The sequence below is a fragment of the Phialemonium atrogriseum genome (genome assembly GCF_030411735.1).
Source record: "Phialemonium atrogriseum strain 8032-3 unplaced genomic scaffold QBC33scaffold_8, whole genome shotgun sequence".
Lineage (NCBI taxonomy): Eukaryota > Fungi > Ascomycota > Sordariomycetes > Cephalothecales > Cephalothecaceae > Phialemonium > Phialemonium atrogriseum.
Window position 1 is genome coordinate 722018 of NW_026848145.1, and position 18621 is coordinate 740638.

General features: G+C 55.5%; 6 protein-coding genes across 6 annotated transcripts in view; 3 read left to right on the plus strand and 3 right to left on the minus strand.

Annotated features, from left to right (window-relative positions):
• QBC33DRAFT_513824 (uncharacterized protein) overlaps positions 1–844 on the minus strand; it is a gene marked incomplete at both ends in the record, with an annotated part of 1989 nt that extends 1145 nt beyond the window's left edge. The window contains 6 exons of the mRNA XM_060426008.1: positions 37–97; positions 179–349; positions 411–429; positions 486–520; positions 571–635; positions 693–844. Coding sequence (XP_060285121.1) covers positions 37–97; positions 179–349; positions 411–429; positions 486–520; positions 571–635; positions 693–844 — 503 coding nt within the window. The remainder of the gene's footprint in view (positions 1–36; positions 98–178; positions 350–410; positions 430–485; positions 521–570; positions 636–692) is intronic.
• Positions 845–2144: 1300 nt separating this feature from the next.
• On the plus strand, positions 2145–2897 carry QBC33DRAFT_557673 (uncharacterized protein; the record flags this gene model as incomplete). Its single annotated transcript, XM_060429819.1, has 1 exon — positions 2145–2897. One exon carries the CDS (start codon positions 2145–2147, stop codon positions 2895–2897), a length of 753 nt encoding a protein of 250 aa, XP_060285122.1.
• A 104-nt stretch (positions 2898–3001) lies between these two features.
• QBC33DRAFT_365963 (uncharacterized protein) lies at positions 3002–4017 on the minus strand. Its single transcript, XM_060423951.1, has 2 exons — positions 3528–4017; positions 3002–3339 (listed from the first exon to the last, which is right to left on the minus strand). The coding sequence occupies exons 1-2, from the start codon at positions 3630–3632 to the stop codon at positions 3106–3108; spliced, it is 339 nt and encodes a 112-aa protein (XP_060285123.1). The 5' UTR covers positions 3633–4017; the 3' UTR covers positions 3002–3105.
• A 695-nt stretch (positions 4018–4712) lies between these two features.
• On the minus strand, positions 4713–10719 carry QBC33DRAFT_557675 (uncharacterized protein; the record flags this gene model as incomplete). The annotated part of the gene is made up of 3 exons (XM_060429820.1): positions 4713–8477; positions 9591–9756; positions 9812–10719. The coding sequence occupies 3 exons, from the start codon at positions 10717–10719 to the stop codon at positions 4713–4715; spliced, it is 4839 nt and encodes a 1612-aa protein (XP_060285124.1).
• An 838-nt stretch (positions 10720–11557) lies between these two features.
• QBC33DRAFT_577329 (uncharacterized protein) lies at positions 11558–12818 on the plus strand (the record flags this gene model as incomplete). The annotated part of the gene is made up of 7 exons (XM_060430976.1): positions 11558–11607; positions 11664–12172; positions 12231–12263; positions 12313–12344; positions 12408–12481; positions 12577–12647; positions 12718–12818. 7 exons carry the CDS (start codon positions 11558–11560, stop codon positions 12816–12818), a joined length of 870 nt encoding a protein of 289 aa, XP_060285125.1.
• Positions 12819–14586: 1768 nt separating this feature from the next.
• QBC33DRAFT_365989 (uncharacterized protein) lies at positions 14587–17882 on the plus strand. Its single transcript, XM_060423952.1, has 3 exons — positions 14587–15082; positions 15137–17290; positions 17343–17882. Exons 1-3 carry the CDS (start codon positions 14824–14826, stop codon positions 17618–17620), a joined length of 2691 nt encoding a protein of 896 aa, XP_060285126.1. The 5' UTR covers positions 14587–14823; the 3' UTR covers positions 17621–17882.
• Positions 17883–18621: the final 739 nt, after the last annotated feature.

Genomic DNA, 18621 nt, shown 5'->3' on the forward strand with positions numbered 1-18621 from the left:
CCCCCCCGCCCCCCCCCCCCGGAACTAAGTACTTACATTATGCGCGGTGGGATGCAGATGTCAACCCCCAAGATTTTGACGTTTGGGTGGTTCCTGGCTAGAGGAAGGGAAGAAAGAAAAAGGGTGAGTATGGGAAGGTAAGGAGACTGGGGATTCCCGGGCGAGGAGTCTCACGCACCGACATCGAAGGCCCATTCCCCGTTTCCGAAGCCAATATTGAGGATCGTTGTCTGCTCGTCTCCAATGTCAATGGTCCTCATTTCCCCGCCGATTTCCACCTCGGCTTTGGCCTCGAGGAACCTTGCCGGCTTCCCATCGAGGATGCGTTCCCACATCATGTGGCTGAGGGCTGGTGTCTTGTGTGTGAGCTTGGGGAGGTAGGAATTATATCCATGGGGATTTGATCATACCACTGCGTCGCAAAGCCCTCTGTTTCACGTCGTTAGTTATAGATCATGAGCCACGAAAACACCCGAGTGACATACTATATCATGTAGGATATTATACACTTGTCGTGGCCCTGGGTTAGCTAAGTATTACAGCAGGCGTGTTGGGGGGGTTTGACTCTACCCCCTGTGTACCATCGAGAGTACATGGTCCAGTCATCCACCGCGTCCAGCACAATGTTTAGAAATCTTGACAAAACGCCATTAGCTGATGATTATCTTGGGTTCGGCGTTCGTAGGCTATACCGGTCATCCCTGATGGCTTCGGCAACAATGGAGTCTCTAGTCTGCTCCGGCATGGCGCGGAGGGTGCGTAGATGGTTTCCAGATTCGGGCCGCGTAGCCCGGCTTGACTTTTGGACACCTGAACTTCCTGACATGTTCGAGTAGTAACCCATTATGGGGCAACAAGGTCGAGGAATGAAGTGCAATATGCAGCAGAAGGGTTGGAGATTCAGCGTCAAGTTAGAAAGCTAAGAATAAGGACAAAAACCGGGCAGCTCTCGGAGGGGGAGCACAGTGAAATTATGGCCCAACTCAATTACCCCTTTTTATACGGCTGGAATGCCAGCTTGAGAGTCGAACATTAAAAGACCCGGCCATTGCCCCGGACTCGCATATATTTTCACAGTTTCTCTTTCTCGGCGGCCGAGTCTTGGACCAGAGCAGCCAAAATAGCAACACATGATGCCGCCTCCATCCGCTCATCCAACTAGCGAAAGCCCACGTCTGAGGCGTTTTGTCTTCAGTACCAATCATGGTCTGAATCGCAACCGCGCAGGATTTCCCACCGGGATATAGCCAGTTCGCAACTTGGACTTTTGGCATTCTGCTCCGGCTCAAAAGGAAAACAAACACAAAAAGGATAGAACCGAAACGGAAAAAAAAGAAAAGTCCGGGTTAGGAGAGGGTGTAGGTGCGAGGCTTGGCTGGTTGTGGAATCCGGTCAATATTTCATTCATCCATTTACGTTCTGCTGCAGGAAAAATGAGAGACACATGATCGCCGGGGGCTCCTCGATTCGAGCACCCGAACGAGCCTTACAGGGACACCCAGGATAAACATGAGTTTGGGGGGGAAAAGAGAGAAAAGAGGCAAAGGAACAAGCGAGACATGCATAATGGTCGATATGGGATGGAAGACTTGACAGCCGAGTCCCGCTCCCTCAAGTCTGAATGCACAGGATTAGGTACACAACAGATGCATCCGCGGCATGTATCTGCAGGCTACCTATGCGAACCTAGGTAGCTGACATTCAAGTTTGCTCCATCATTTTTGAGATGTGATATCGGTTTCCGCTCACGCCTCGGTTGCACAGGTCTGAGAAGCTCCGCGCCACCAAGCTTCGTCATTGGACACAGGAGTCGTCAATTTTATACATACCTACCTTCATAACCCAGCCTCGTAAACCTGCCAGAAAGAGCAACTGCACTCAACCAATAGTGTACCAGCAACTAGCACATACTCCCAAACCGAATTACCAACCTCAAACCCAACTGATCGACGCGACCCCCCCAGATCTACAGTCCCAAGATCGCCCACATCCCACAGATCGCGCAATCTCGGTCCTTCCTCCCCTCCCCCTCATTCTCATCTCCTCCATCCACTCCCTCCCTCCGATCCCCCTCCCCCCCTCCCCCCCCTTCCTCCCAAAGCAAGGATAAGGAGGGGAAAAAGCAAGTAATAATAATAATAAAAATGACCCAATCAACACGCCCCCACCAACCAGCCCACCCAACCCCAACCCCGACCCACGGCCCGCCCGGCACCGGCTCCTTCACCGTGGCCTGCCGCGCCCGCATATCCGCGCCGCCGTCGCGGTGCCTGGCCGTCGTCCTCGACGCCGCCTCGTACCCGCTCTGGAGCCGGTTCTGCCGGTCCTGCGCCGTCGAAGGCGGAGAGGGAGGAGGAGGAATGGGCCCGCCGGGGGAGATGCTGCTGGCGCTGGGGTCGAGGTTCGTGTTTGATGTGCATATGGACCTGGCTGAGGAGGCTGGGGAGGGGGATGCGGGGGGAGGGGCGGTGACGGGGCGGGCGACGCCGCTGGAGGTGAGTGTGCTTGAGGCTGTTGGTGGTGGTGAGGGTGATGGCGGGGGTGCAGGGACCGGGGGGCGGGGCGAGGAGGGGACGGGACGAGGAGGAGGAGGAGGAAGTGGTGGTGAACGAAGGGGGTGGCGTGTGGCTTGGAAGACGCGCGGCATGCCGAGTTTCGTGTTGCGGTCCGAGAGGGTACAAGAGTTCCTCGAGGCTGCCGAGGACGGGAACGCGACCGACTACGTGTGCTGGGAGACCTTCTACGGGATGCTGGCCCCGGTTGTCAGGCTGGCCGTGGGCCCCAAGCTCGAGAGGGGGTTTGGGGCGTGGATGGACGATCTCAAGGCTAGGGCCGAGACATTGCATTCAAGGAGAGGGGAGGAGAGCGAAAATGACGCAAAGCGAGAGATGGTGTGACACTGGTTCGGTTGTGTTGGAGAGCGAGACATGGCTTGAAAGAGGGAGACAGGTGGGGGAGACGTTGCTTCTTCCTTTTGCACACTGACAGTAACTACCCTACTTTCCGAACACGTACCACCCCGTCATCCTCCCCATCCGAGCGAGACACACAGGCACTCACCCTCAACTCCAACAACCCGAACCCCATGCCGGACGGGAACTTCCGTCACGCACTCGGGACCGTCGGCGCGCCCTCGAAGTAGGCACTCGTGGGCGGCTCGGCGAGGCCCAGTGTCGCGGCCGTCTTTCGTAGCGCCGCGTGCGCCGAGCACTCGCGGTCGTAGAACCTCATGTCCTCGAGCGTCTCGAACTCGCTCTTGGCCACCACTGTGTACCCCTTGGAGCGGTCGTCCTCGAGCGCCCTGCCCGCGCAGAGGTAAGGGATGTACGGCTTGCCGTCCTGAAGGAGGGGAGCGAGCGGGTGTCCGGGGTCAGCCAGTTGTCCGAGAAGAAGGAAAGGCAAGAGACAAGGTACTGAGAAAAAGAAAAGAAAACCAAAACCCCCCAAAAAAGTGGCTTCTCGTCTGCATTATATGGGAAAAGGAGTGGCAGGCTACTGCGTAAGCAATCTGCAGGGGACGGACAGACCTTGGTCTGGTCTCTCGCCAGAACCTTGTAAGCCTCCAGCAGTTTGTTCTGGTTCCCGGGATCGGGAATTTTGAACAGGGTTACACGGTGGATTCGGGAGGCCATTTTTGTTTCAATTGATACGTAGTTCTTTCGATGGGAGATGAATGGTCGTCGAGGTTTATGAACCACTTCTTTATTTTTCACGTCTCTCTGCACCAGCAAGTCGCGGTGGAAACGGATGAGGACGACGTTATAATGTGAAGTTGTAAAAGTCCGGACTCGGAGCTACGTAAGGGATCGGGGATAGCAAAGACATCTCTCGAACTGCCGTAGATACCCGGGCACTTACATCCGACGACGACGATAACGTGTGTACCCGACGAGAAGTGGGCCGCCAGGACTTCAATGTTGAGGGGAAGCTACCTCCCTACCCACTCCTGGGCGCCAATAGCCACCTTGCCTGCAGGAGCTCGGCATTTGCTACCTGCTCTCGTATCTACTGCGTAAGCCAAGTATTCTCTGCCTATTGCAGTTGCAGTTGCAGGGCGATGGCTGCTTTCCTTCCGCCTCTTTTTGAGGTTCTCCAGATCCCGAGGATCTGCCCCGAGACTTCCGTTCCTGGTGGAACCCGGCCGACACTTCAGCGGACTGCCCCACCTCTTAGACTAGGGACCTAAGCACAGCAGGCACGGCTATCACCAGACTTTCATTGCTTCTTGTCAGCTAGCGAGTTCACCGGCTTCATGTTCTGTTTCGTGGTGGAAGTGGAACAAGATGTGCGTGCCGTCAGACCTGCAGGCTCTCGGGGTTGATAGATAGCTACCTAGATATTTTTGGTAACTTCTTCGCTTGCTCAGAATCTGGTGGCTGGCCATCCGAGCCTCAAGCCACCTCTCATACTTTCTCCCAACTGCGGCACGGCGAAGTAAGAACAGCCGAGATACCCCATCCGTCGTGATGCCTGAAACCAAGTCTATTGACCAGTGTGCTGCGTTTCCCATCCGAATGCATGTCTCTAACTCCGGGCCCCCCTCATGCTTCACGATGAATGACGCCCAAACTCCCCGAAATACGCCGAGAAGTAGCCGTTGCACACAAGGCTCCGATAAGGCACCACAGAAAATCGCTTTTCCGAGACCTCCCCGATAACCTGATAATCATGATAATAAGCAAAACCCCGTCAAAAGAACCGGCGGCAAGTCATCACATGTCGTTGTCGACGCCGTCCATGCCCGCCCTGTGGTGCCTGTCCGCGGCCGGCACGGCGACCCTCGCAACGACATCGTTCATCTTCTCGATGAGCTCGGGCATGCGGTACGGCTTGACGAGCACGTCGTCGCAGCCCGCCGCCCTGGCCTCGAGGATCTGTTCCATCCTCGCGTTCGCCGACACGGCGATGATCGGGATCCTCCCGCCCCGGATCCGGCCCTGGCCCTCCAGCTCCCGGATCCGCCGGGTGCACGTCAGCCCGTCCTGGATCGGCATCTCGATGTCCATGAGGATAAGCGAGAGCGGGAACTTCTTGCCCGTCCCGCCATCCGCCGCCGCCTCGTCGTTGGCTGGCGTCGCACCACTTCCGGCGTCGTCCGCTTCCGGCGGTCCGGCGAAGCGGTCTGTCAGCCGTAGCTTGTCGAGCGCCTCGACTCCGTGGTTGGCCACGTCGACGATGAACTTCCTCTCCAGGAGCCCGCGCCGCGTGATCTGCTGGTTGATGAGGTTGTCCTCGACGATGAGGACCCCCTCGATCTCCGGACATGGAGCCTCGCCGGGCCTGGCGGTGCCTCGTCGGGATGGCGGCGGGATGGCAGTTACTGCCGTCGTCACGCCTTCTTTGTCCTTCACATCCCTCCTCCCCCTGAATGGTGTAGTAGCCGCTGCTTGCTCTTCTGCCGCCGCGGCGCTGGCCTCTGCCTCCTCGATGGATGCGCTGGTGGGTACGTAGGACTCGATGTAGAAGGCAAAGGTGCTTCCCACGCCGGGCACGCTCGCAACGCCGATGGCCCCGTTTTGCAGCTCCGTAAGCCGACGGCTGATGAACAGGCCCAGCCCCGAGCCGCCGTACTTGACGTGGGTGCGGCTCGAGGCCTGGACGAAGCGTTGGAAGAGTAACTTTTTCTCCTCCTCGGTCAGCCCCTGCCCCGTGTCCTTCACTTCAAACATTAGGAAGATGGGATCTCCACGCTCCCGCAGCGCAGGCTGGCCGTTGAGCTCCCCTTCGCACGAGTCCTCCGGGTCCTCGGAGCGTGGTATGAATTGGACCGAGCTCGACGCCTCCGTGGGGCGTGTCCTGCTCGCGCTCATCTTCACCGAGACGTTGCGCGTCGGGCCGGATTTGGTCGTAAACTTTAGCGCGTTTGTCAGCAGATTGATGAGGACCTGCTTGAGCCGCGAGGGGTCAAAGTCGAGGTATTTGAGATTCATGTCGTGATAGGAGCGGTCGACCTCCATGCTGAGATTGATGTCAACCCGCCGGGCCTCGATTTCAAACATCTTGAGGGCGTCCTGGACGACCTCAATGGTGTTGACCGTAGTGGGCGTCGGCGCGACGAGCTTGTAGCCAAGCTTGGACATGGTCAAGATGTCGTCTACGATGCGCCTTTGGTGCTGTGCGCAGGCGGCGATCGTCTCTGCATTATCGATGCAGTTGTCGATGAGTTGTTCTGCCTCGGCTAGCGCATCTTTGGCTTCCCGGTGCTCAGTAGCTATCTCACCAGTAGCGAGATCCATCATCTTCTTTGAAATGATAGAATCTGACGCCAGAGGTTGCATCCTCACGAGTTCCTGGACCTTGGAGAGGGTGCCCGTGATGGCGTCTGCGCAGTGGACGATGGCGCTAAGGGGGTTGCGCATCTCGTGCGATGTCATGTCGATGAAGTTCTCCTGTTGCCGTTTTGATTCGAGTGCGTCTTCCTTGCGCTGTTTCTCCCGCTCGAGCTGCCATTTTTGGAGGGATACGTCGTCCAGGCAGCCGGTGAATGACCCGATTACCCCCTCTGAATTCCGCACGGGCAGCAGGGTCACTTGCACCCACCTTGGGGCAACGACGCGATGTCCCGCCTTGTCCTCGGCCGTCCATGGCATCTTGAAACGGACTTCGACGTTCTGCACTTTCCCTTCCGCGACCATGGCCTCCAGTTTCTCCCGGAGCAACGGATAGTCCTCTTCGTAGACACACGTCTCCCACGGCTTGACCACGACATCGTCTAGGTCCACTTTCTCGAGCCCGCACATCTCGAGGAAGACGTTGTTGGCTCCAAGCAAGCGGCCTTGTAGGTCCATATCGTACATGCCGACCGTGGCGAATTCCGCCATCCGCCTAAAATTCTCCGCCTGTTGGGCCCGGCGGATGGCCTCCTCCGCTGTCTTCTTGTGCATTGTAACGTCCGTTAGGCAGGTGAGAACACGGACGACACTGCCGTCGGCCGCACGCTCCGCTTCGGCGGAGGCGAGGACATAGCGCTCTGCCTGGTCGTCCAATGCGGGAAGATCGAGATTATTCCTTTCAAAGCTTGGCGAAGTCTGCGTCCGTGGCGAGCACTGGCTGCTGCCGTTGCCATGCCTCTTGACACGGAACTCAAAGTTGACGTTCCGAGTTCTCTGCAGTTCCTCATATGCCCGGACAACGATGGGTTTGTCTTCCTCCACGACGCAAGATAGGAGCCTATCTGTTCCCGCCGGGCGTCCTGTAATTCTATACCAGGCGGCGTTGGCATAGTCGATGTTTCCCTGAACATCCCCGAAACACATGCCAACCGGAATAAACTCTGCTACCACCTCGAACTTCTGCACGGATTCCGTTGCCTCCTTCGTCCGCGCGTCCAGCTTCTGTTTTAGCATCGCTTGCTCATAAGCAGCCTGTTCCGCCATATTCCTCCCTCTCCTGGCCTCCTCCTCCAGCAGGACAGTCGATGCCAGAGAGGTCGTGAGCTTCTGGTTAAGAAGCGCGACGTATTGTTGATAGTTGTTATCATACGGCCTTCGAGGGTTGAGACCTAGGAGGAGCAGGCCCATGACGTTCTCCTCCTTGGTCGGCCGGAGCGGGCAGATGACTGCTGCCCTACACGGGTCGCCAAAACCTCTCCATTCGAGGTCTTCGAGTAATTCCCTGGGGAGGCTGCCGTCCTTCGTTTGCACGAGTAGGGGCTGTTGCACCCGCAACGCCTCCCGAAACATGAGCGACAGCCCTCCGTCGCTTGTCCGCAACGCGAGCTTCTCCGGGATGATTGGATGCCCGGCGGGGACGCCCAGTGATCCTTCCAATGAGCAGATCTTTGATGACTCGTACTTTCTGGAGCCGTGAGTGAGAGCGTCGGGGTCGTTGCTGACGCTGTAGAGAATCACGAGAGGGATGTCGTGCTCCGGCTGCACGGCCTCGAGTTCTTCGATGGTCTTCGCCCAGTAGCTCTTGGTGTCGCGCGCCGTGATTAGTACATTGCCCAGCTCGATCAGCATCTTGGTCCGCCTCTCCCAGAGGCGCGTGCTGGTTGTCTCCAGCACGGGATGCAGGAAGCCCAGGCACTCGTCACCCTCGGTGATCGGGGTGATGGACCACTTCAAGTAGGTCTCCTCGAGCCACGTCGGCGCACCCTGGGTGTCGTCCGACTCCTTCTCGACGAAGAAGCGCCATTCCTGCTCCCGGCTCGGCCGCCGGGCGGATGCGCAACTGCACATTGTCTCCTTTAGCCGCTCGCATACATCCGGCCATGCCTCGTCGACCGGCTGGCCCAGAAGGTGGGGATGTTTGCAGCCGCACAGCTTGCTGAAGGCCTCGTTGTAGATCGTCGTATAAGATGGGCCCCAGTAAAGGGCGATTGGCCGGCTGTCGGCCAAGACCTGGTTGAACATCTGTTGCAACCGCGCAGGCCAGCCATCCATGGGCCCGATGGGGGTTGACGCCCAGTCAACATTGCGTATGGCCTCCAGGAACTGCAATGACTCAGGCATGGTCTCAGCCGAGGCACAGCTTGGCTGCGAGGGCCAGTTGGAGATCGTCAATTTATGTGCTTGAAATGATCTTCGAGTCGATTCGGGAAGTTTGGGCCAGTGTTAGGAAGCTTCTGATTGGATAACGGTCAGGAAGCGGCTTGGGTGGTAGATTTGGCTTGACGATCCATCCGAGCGCATGTTCTCTTCCACAATGACCATCATCGTCGCGGCCCTCTCATTCAATGACCACGATCGTTGCGAGGGGATTTAAAGTTCAAATTGGCCTGCCGTTTTGATTGCACGATGGTTTCCAAGGATAAAGCTAGGACCTCTAGGGTGACGTCATTTCACTTCTTAGTCGTTGGGAAATTGCGGAGCACCAGCTGCAGGTCTAGACTCTCGAAGGTTCCGTTTCCTCTACAGACAGCCGCTCTGACCATGCGAGCTACAGGCACAAGAGGCACCAGAGTTGCCCCTATCAAGTTTTGGGGTATCACCTGTACCCGAACCTCCGGGATTCCCCTTTCGACCCATGCTGAAGCAAGCCGCTATTTTCCAGCGCCAGAACCAAGGAATCCCCCTCTTCTTCTCATGCATTCTTGCGTACAACGACGCAGGATATGAACTAGGGCAAATTGGAACTCGCCATTGGACAATACCATCGCCGGCAATTGGGCCGATCGAGAATCAATTCTGCGGCTCTCTACAACGTGACCCTTTTGGGCTACAGGCTGCGCTAACTGTCCCACTATATAACACATCGCCTTACTCGTATACCGGTATGCTAGCGGACGATAATCTCCGCCCAGGTGGTAAGAACTAATTGGCACAGTTTCATGATTGCAAGTTCGGAGGCGAGGTCCCTACTGTGGCGCATGGGGCACATCGATGGCCAATACGGGTTAACTAGGAAAGGCAACCAAAGACAAGCCGAACGAAGTAGATGCTCGAATCGGATTGGTAGGAACGCCGTGATCAGTCTTGGGACTCTGCCCATCGAAAATCCGTCCAGACATCCCAATAGGTAAAGAAGAGGAGAGACCTTTTTCTCCGCCAGGAGAGCCCAAGCCCAGCGAGCATGACGTGTCGGGGTATAAAAGGAGCAAGTCACATATCGTTATACACAATCACTCTCGGCAATTGCTTCCCACAAACCATCCACGCCCATGCCGCGCTCGGGCCGTAGCTCGTAAGAGTCGAATACGCCCTCCCATAGTCAGCCCTCTCGAACAAGCTCTCGTCCGCCCTCTTCATCTCGGCCATCTTCTCGGGCGTGGCAAGCGCCAGGAAGTGATCTCTCTGCGGCCCAGGGGGGAACGTCCTGTTAACGATATCAGCAACGGTGTAGCGGCGGCGGCGCATTGGTTTGAACCCACAGCGCATTGCCCAAGATCCCATGACATAAGCTTGGCTCCTTTCGCAGAAGCCCCTCGTTCCAGACACAGTCCCTTCCCTTCTTAATGGCCGTGTCAATTCTATCCTGCAAGGACGGGAAGTATGGGCGGAGCGACAGGAGCGACAGGATGAATCCCGGTGCCCCGTGGCAGAACTGGACCAAGCTCTTATCAGTGTGTCTTTCCGAGCTCGGCCAGTTCCCGTCCGGGAGTTGCAGGTTGAGCAACCTGTCGAGGGCCCGCTCTAAATGCGGCGCAAGGGGCGGCGTCGTGAGAACAAGCTGGGTGATGATGCCTATGTCCCCGTGCACGGCACCCACATACCGATGCCCGTGCCATTTCCAGTCGGGCCCGCTTTCCATGATCTTGCTAGTCACCATGACTATGGCGCGTTCGACGAGCGGGGCGCTGTTGGGCACCCAGTGCCGGATCATGCGCAACAAGTACAGTGTCCCGGCGCGGCCATAGAGGATCTCGTCGGGATACTCGCCCGAGAGAACAAGGGACATGTTCGAGATGAAGTCCCTGACGTGGGATAGGTCTTTGGAGACGCTGGCGCGGACAGCCTCGAAGGCCAGTTTCTCGGTTCCAACTCCGCAGTCCTTGGGGGAGAGCTTGAGGGCGCCTCGAGAACCTCTGACGTACTCTTCAGCCCATCTGATTGCAGGCTGGCCGCCTACCAAGAGTCTGGGGTGCGCGACGGAGACGTGGAGGAAGAGGTAGGCCATCCCAGTTGGGCCACTCCACAGCCCGTGGAGCACGTCTGCGGCGTATTCATTGCGGGGCCCGTAGTTGGCGACTATGTCCTCCAGTGCTGCCTTGAGGTAGTTGCCCGTGTTGCTAACGTTGAGCAGGCGAGGGAAGTCATTGGCAACATGCCTGGTATCCATTTCCCGTGAGGGGCTCGTCAGGTCCTTTTTGTCCCTAGGGCTTTTTGACAATCAATATCGGCCACAACTGCTGGTCGGTGGGAAGTTCATATCCTGCCACCCCGTCGCCGGGTCCGGTTTGTTTAATGCAGCGATTACGGAGTAGACGCGAGCTGGAAATGAGGTGGGGACATTGGCTCGCTGTTTATCTTTGACGGCCGCCCAGCCTTGATTGATGGAAGCTTGGGTGAGCGCGGAGGATATACCTTTAGAAAGTGGAAAATAATGGCTCGTTCCTCAAGGCTTTAAGCAGGTCGGGTCGAGTCGAGCATTCATCACGATACCTACTGTCTGTCACTCCCATGAACTGCCGCTCAGGACGAGGGCAGAGGGGGGAATCGAATGATACACGCTAACTGTTAGTGGTAGTAGCCGGGGGGGGGGTTAAGCCACATGTTTAAGCCACATCACATGCAGCTTGCATTGTATCACGAGCCACCCTTACGTCATCGCCAGCTGAACAAACAATGGAACATCTACGTCAGATGCTGCCGCCATGGGATTTGTTTGATCATTGTCGCGGTCATGACTTCCTGGTCTCTAACCTATGTCAATCTACTCGTACCTAGTATTATATAGTAGCTGCAGACCCATACGAATATAGAGCGCCAACTTACAGGAAATCAAAGATACACAATCTGAGGTGTTCAACAAGGTCGAACTTCATTTGGAATATTTAGAGATATCACAAGTTGGTCTCATCTGTTTGACACATTTTCAGCTCAACACACGAGCTTTTCAACCCCAGCCAGAATCCCGTGGGCCAACTTCGAAATAAGACCCATCGATTACTGCCACGATGTCTGGAGGGTTTGCTGAATCTGTCCGAGCTAAGGCTCAAGAGGTCACGTCAGTATTATCCTCCCCGAGGACGAGTGCATCGACCAAGCTGACGAAGAAATCAGAAAGGAGGACTTCGACAAAGGGAAAGTTCTACTTTCGGATGCGGTTCGAAGTGGCTCCTACTTCTATCCCATTACGGGTATCTTCTACCTTGCCGCTCATAAGTCCCTCTGGAGTCCTTTCCTCTCACGACTTGTTCCGGCCCTCAGCCTCTCGGCTGGTGTTGTGGCTTCCATGTTCTTCTTCACCTACGTGCCGCAGCTCGCCGTCCTCGTCTTCGTCAACGGACCCCTGGCCGTATTTACCACGGTCCTCCTGGTTCTCAACGAGAGCTCGGCCATTGTCTCCGTCCTATCGAAGAACTTCTTGATCCAGGACGCCCTCCTAGACACCTTCGATGGAACACTTGTGGCAAAGGGCTCTAGCAACATCGTAAGCGAAGGCCGACAACTCAAGTCAGGTGGCGACCCTATTCAGAGGCTCGGCAAGATCCTTAAGAGTCCCTTCGACAGCTTCAATCTTAAAAGTCTTGTCCGATACGTCATGTACTTACCGTTGAACTTCATCCCAGGTAAGTCTCCCTAGTCTGCCATATAATCGGGCACAAAATTCTGACTCTGTCTGGGAAGTGGTTGGCACTGTGATTTTTATCATCTTACAAGGTAAACCAGTCGGCTCCGAGTCGAGATGATCCACACTGACACCCAGAAGGACGAGCAAGGGGTAGAAGTTCCCATGACCGTGTGAGTGCTGAGGAATTTACTCAAAGCTGCCTGCCCAGACCGGGAACTAATGATCCGTGCCAGTACTTCCAACTCAAGAGATGGTCGTCTTCCCAGAAGGAAGAATGGCTGAGAGAGCACACTGGAGCTTATACCGCGTATGCCTACTTTTTTTTTCTGCAACAGAGACGGCATCTCGGTTACTCTCACCTGATTTGCTGTTGGGAGTACTAACCTTGGAGTTACATCTCAGATTCGGAACCGTTGCGACACTCCTAGAGATGATCCCTTTCGCGTCTTACTTCTTCTCCTTTACAAACACGGGTAAGCCCCATCAGAGATTTGGAGCGGATAGGTGCAACAAGCTAACTGAGGCCCTTTCCCCTCCGTCAAGTCGGTGCTGCGCTGTGGGCTGCCGATATCGAAAGCAAAGGTACCGAAATGACTTTGAGCACTGCACCGGAGCTGCGCGAGGTGGCCAAGAAAGCCGAGTGAGGGCCTGCTACTGGGTATGACCGCGGTTGCACAGCTCCAAACGGGTTGCATCTCGTTACGAGCGGCAGGGCGGCTGTACGAGTAACGGCTTGGTCGCAACTTGACAGTGCCGGGATGCTGTGAAACGATTGAGTACTCTTGTTTGGGTCCGGAGGTAAGGCGTTGTTCGGCAAGCAAGGTTATGGGGCCATGGTCTTGAATCGCGAGCTTGGGGAGGAGTTGGTTGGCTAGGTACAGTTACAATGGATTGATCAATTTTCCATTTCTTTGACTAGACCTTGGTTATTCTCGGTTGCCATTATAAGTGTTTATCCATTGGATGGGGTAGCTGATCAATCCCCTCTGAATTCCTAGCATCCCATCTTCTTTACTGCCGGTGCCTGTGTCATCAACCCGAATGCAACCCGTCGGCCCCTGGGTGCAGCCCAGCCCACTCGTGGACGAATCAGGGGTGCGAGTCCCCGTTTGCACTCCGGCTCCGGGACCATGTCTTGCTCTCCTGCCGACGACTCCGGTAACTAGGTATGCACGGAGGTTACTAGAAGAGAGGGCACAAACACTGGCTATCCCTGAGATTGATTTCATTCCATTGTCACAGGGGATAAGGAGCCGTGGATGGATATGTCTTAAACACCTACCTGATGATCCGTGGAAGCTTCTCACTCTGCTCTCTGCCTTATGCTACAGGTCACTCGCCCCATGTCTGACTTTTCCCCTGTGTATTATGTGACTCTTTACCTCTGAAACGTGCCACAGCGACCCCAAGGCACCTGCCAATCTTGCTGACGGCCACCCGCATGCAGAATCTCCGCCCCTCCGGCGGTAACCTGCATTCTCCTGCATACACCCTCGATGGCTCTCCTGGCCGCTGTCAGATGTTGTGTACTGTTGGACCCGAACTCGCTGCCCCCAGGTCCAGACCTGTACTGTTCTCCTGCAGTCTCCTTGGCTCTTCGGTAGATGGCCGCGTAGGAGGACCCACCACATCTTGTCCAACAACGGTCCAAATTAGCTGGGTTCAGATGCACATATCCCCCTCAAGCTCACGGGAAATGTTAGATGGGGAGCTCTCGGGAATGCACATGCTGTCATCTGCCGGATACCTGAGGTGGCCGGTATACATTTGGAGAGCACTGCTAGAGACTTCCATGAGGACGGTGACCTCACTCCCAAGAGGGCTAAATGACCCAGGACATGCAGAGCAGATTCAATCACCAATCGATGTGCAAGCATCGGTCATCCAAGCCATGTTCTCCCAGAGGAAAGTACGCCCTCCCGACATGGCCCGAGAAAGCACCCAGACACATCACAGATGGGCACTTATCATGAGTCCAGAAACTTCCGTGTCGTTAGCAGCGTCACTGTTTCTCTAGTCCGCCGTTTGGAATCATTTGCTATCCTCTCCGAGACACCCCGAACCTCGCACCACTGCATCGTAGTCCTCCCGTCACCCGCCAAAAGGGGAAGGAACGGTTGGCACAGACATGTCATTCTGCTAGGAGATTCACACCGCCAAGGCGTCTCTCGGATGTGCCTCCTTAACAAGTGGACATCCACATGGAAGTTATGCTGGAAGCCGATGAGTGGGGCTCCTTCTAACCAGGGCGCGCAGTGAGGCTATTTACATGAGATCGTACCTGCTTCGTGGTTCAGACGGAACCAACACCATGATGATCACCCCTGACGTGATTGATTGGGCGACGACTGGATGTTAAGACTGTCGAGGTATTTGAAGCCGACCCTCTCCCTGTATAATCGTCTCCCCCTCCCCGATCAAGCTTCTCCCTCAATTACTTCTCCAGGGAAACGAGGCATTGACACTCGTCGTTCGTTCGTTCGTTCTTTGACAAGACAAGAAGTGATCCATTCATTTAATACTGTCTACTTGCTCGCCTTCCTCTCGTCTTGCAACCCCTTCCCTTCTCCTCCATCAGGGGACACTGTGCCTAGGTACTTACTGTTTCTCAACACCTGACGTTTCTTCCGTTGATAGTTACGGCTCAACATGCGAGTCTCGGGTCTCATCATCGACTTGCTCTCGGCCCTCACCCTCCTGAGCTACGTTGTTGGTTCAGCAGCTCACCAGGATGGCTTCTGGCGACGACTCCGTCGGGGAATAGCCAAGGATGAAGGATACCCGAAAGTTGAGCCTGTTGGTGGACCTGCTCCAGTTGAGGATGCATACACCTACCCTTATGGCTATCCTTCGCCAGCTTATACTTCCACAACCCACGCCACTGTTGAGGTGTCGTCGTCGACCCCGGGTGAGTGATATATTAACGGTGCCAGTAGATCTCAGCTCTAACCTATATCGATAGCTTCATCGGCTACCGAATCCTCGCCTACGGGGGAGGGTTCAAGCAACATATCTCGCCCCACGGAGACCTCTTCGGGAAGCTCTGTTCAGTCTTCTTCTGTCCAGGACACGTCTTCCGCTACTGCACAGGAAACCAGTGTTTCCTTATCGGCAGAATCTTCGCAGACAACGTCAACCGGAAGTGGACCAACCACGCACCTTTCTACGAGCAGTATATCGAGCCCCACCTCTACTTCGGAGACAGAGGCGCTTTCGAGCTCGTCTCCTCCAGCCAGCGAGAGCACGTCCACGTCAGTCACACCATTGTCGACACCTGTCCCATATGGAGCACCTTGGAGCTCAATAACTCCCATTTCGTCGACGACTGCCTCACACTCGGAGTCGTCTCAAACCAATGTTCCTGCGGAGAGTACCATCGTTACGTCCTCGACCGCTGTTTTCTCTCAGAGCCCAAACACGGAGACCACAGTGCAAAGTTCCGCAACCTTGATGTCCCTGTCTCAACCACCCACTTCTTCGTACCCGGGTTACCCGTACATCACTCCCTCGGCCCAGTCTTCCAGTTCCGTGCCTAGCTCTTGGATCAGCCCCGCGGAAAGCTCAAGCACCTCTGCACCAACCACTCTCCAGACAGTGTCGAGTACATCTCCGTGGTCGAACTCGAACTCAACTCTTGCGACAGCTCCATCCTCCGGCGGACTGAGCCTCTCGACTGGCCTTTCCGGCTCACAGAGCACAACGCAGTCTTCACAGAACTCGGTTTCTAGCACCTCATTTTCAGGATCAGTTCTCCCAACTACCAAACCCCTGCCCCCGACGTCGCCAAACACCACATATTCGACTTCTACCCCACTCGGAACTGGGACTGCCGTATCGTCAGGGGTTGGATCACTGACCTCCTCATCATCTGGCCCTTACCCACTGTCAAATTCCACCATCCTCCCGGGGCCAACTGGGAGCGGCTCTCTGACCACAGGCGGAGTCTCCAGCTCATCGTCAGGCACAGCATTCTCCACAGGTGCACCTGTGACAACCAGTTCTGGATCTGCTGGTTTTCCACCTCCAAGCCCCTCGCCGAATTCCGCTCCATTCCCGCTCACAAACACTACCTCACTCCCCAATTCCTCAGAGACTGCCGCGTCCGCTTCGCTCACAAGCTCGGGATCTCCGCCGTTCCCAACCTTCAACTCCACGCTCACAGGAGCCCCGATTACAACGGCCCCGTCAGGGAGCATCGTGAGTTCTGGGCTATCGTCCTCGTTGGGTACAGCGTCGCCTCCTTTTCCCCTATCCAACTCCACATTGCCCCAGACGACTGTCCCCAGCGGTACTATTCCTGGTACCATCAGTAGCGCGACTGCAACATTATCGCCTCCTTTTCCCTTGTCAAATTCCACGGTCACCCCGGCGCCAACTGGGAGCGGACTTGGCACCATTTCGACTCAGCCTCCGCAATCCACAAACGGTTCGTTTTCTTCGAGTCTCGGCACCGCCCATTGCACTGGGCGACCCGCGTCGAGCTCGCCGCCGTTCCCGGTAACAAACTCCACCATCCAAACCGCCCCGACGGGAACCTCGGGCAGTGTGAGTGCTGCTTCTTCAGGGGCAGCGACTGGAGGCACAAGCTCGACCTGTTCAGAGGCCACAAGCTCTCCTCCCTATCCTCTTTCGAACTCGACAGCACCATCAACAGGGGGATCCACAAATTCTCTGCCGCATCCAAGCGGGACCGCAACTGGTGTCACTGGTACCTCTGGTTCCTCGGCTGTCAGCTTTACCCTAGGAACGGGATTCAGGTCGTCTTCATCCCTGGCGCCATCCAGCTCTCGGCCGTATCCTTTGTCAAACTCGACTAGCCTGAGTGGTCCCACTGGATTCCCAACTGCGAGCTTCCCTAGTCTGACAAGCTCTCCATTTGGCACAGGCAGCTTCAGCGCCACGCCTGCAACATCAACTTCCGCCCCTCACTCTGCGCCTTCCACCATTACGCCAGGAACAGGATCCCAGGGGGTTACCCCTGCAGTTACTTCATCCAATCCCCTTTTCCCGACGTCCAACACCACAAGCGTGTCTCTGACGGCCGAGACAACCTGTGAGGACGAGACCACGGTGCAACCGGCGACCAGCAACACCATACCAAGCACCTTCTCCATCCGTGAGTTGACTTCCAAATGCTGTATATCCGTATGAAGCACTGACGTCGCCAGAAACCGTAGAATCAACCACCTTCATCACGGCGACGACCTTCACGACCCTAACGTCCGTGGTCTCGACGTCGACGATATCAAGCAGCGCCGCGCCGTCCGAGCCAGCCTCGCCGACGCCGACTCTCAACCCCCTGGACTCGGGCATGGGCCCGCTCGACCACCACCACGATCACGACGGCGGGCCGGAGACGGATGGCCGGTGGTCGCGATGGAAGCCGCACTGGCGCTTCCCGAGACCGGGTGTGCAGCATCAGGGCCGGGTAGTTCCTGTGCAGTGAGGCGGAACGATCCATGTATGCCTAGGCAATTCATTCCTTGCTGTCCTTCATTTTGTTTTCCCAGGGTCTTCGCGAGTTATTCCAGGACATAACTATTTCGGTCGTTTGGTCGCACCTTCTACCTAATGTTCAGTTCAATGGAGGATGCGACGTCGAGGACACAACCCCATCTAATGAAGGATTTGGGGCATGGTGAATAATTAGATATGCTATTAGCTAGCTCAGCTTGGTGGCGTAAATGAGACTTCGCTTGATCTCGATGCATGCAAGAAATGTATGTGCTCGCGTAGGAAGAATTATATTATGTATTTCTCGGGGCTATCTACCTCTCTCTCTCTCTCCACCCTCTCTCTGTAAATAATGTCTGCAGGACAATAAAGGGGGCAGGGCAAAGTGAAAACGCATCCTCCTCCGTTGTGTACCAGTCAAGACCCATCCCGTCATCTCCATCATGTCAAACTACAACCACTGAAAGCGTCACTGCTAGCTAGCTAGCTATGTAGACGGAATTATGCATTGCAAACATCGGTTGGGGTTTGAATTTCTGGTGGGGGGTTTTGCTGTTCCCCCTTTTTTTTGGTTTGTTTTCCCCCCCTTTCCCTCAGTTCTCGACAACAGAAATAAAATAAAAACACATGTGGTTCCCAATCTGATCAAGGCACCAACCAATCAATCAAACAACCAACCAACAAATCTTCTCTCTGGTGGAAACGAAATAGGGCAGGCGGAGCTATAGCTTGCTTTAATAGCGGGTATCATTCTAGACCAGTCTTGTGTGTGCACTGCGTTGGGAATAGAGAACGAAAAAAAAAAAAAAAAAAAGATGAAGAGAAAAAATAAGGGGTGAGAGCGAATGGGGAGTAAGAGAATTATATGCAAATGGCGGAAAGCGATCGATAGATATATGGAGGCATGCATGCAGTCGTGATGATATCTGCCGTGTTCTCTTGAGAGCGATGTGAAGAGAGGAAAAACAGAAAGCAACAAGAAAACAGCAAAAA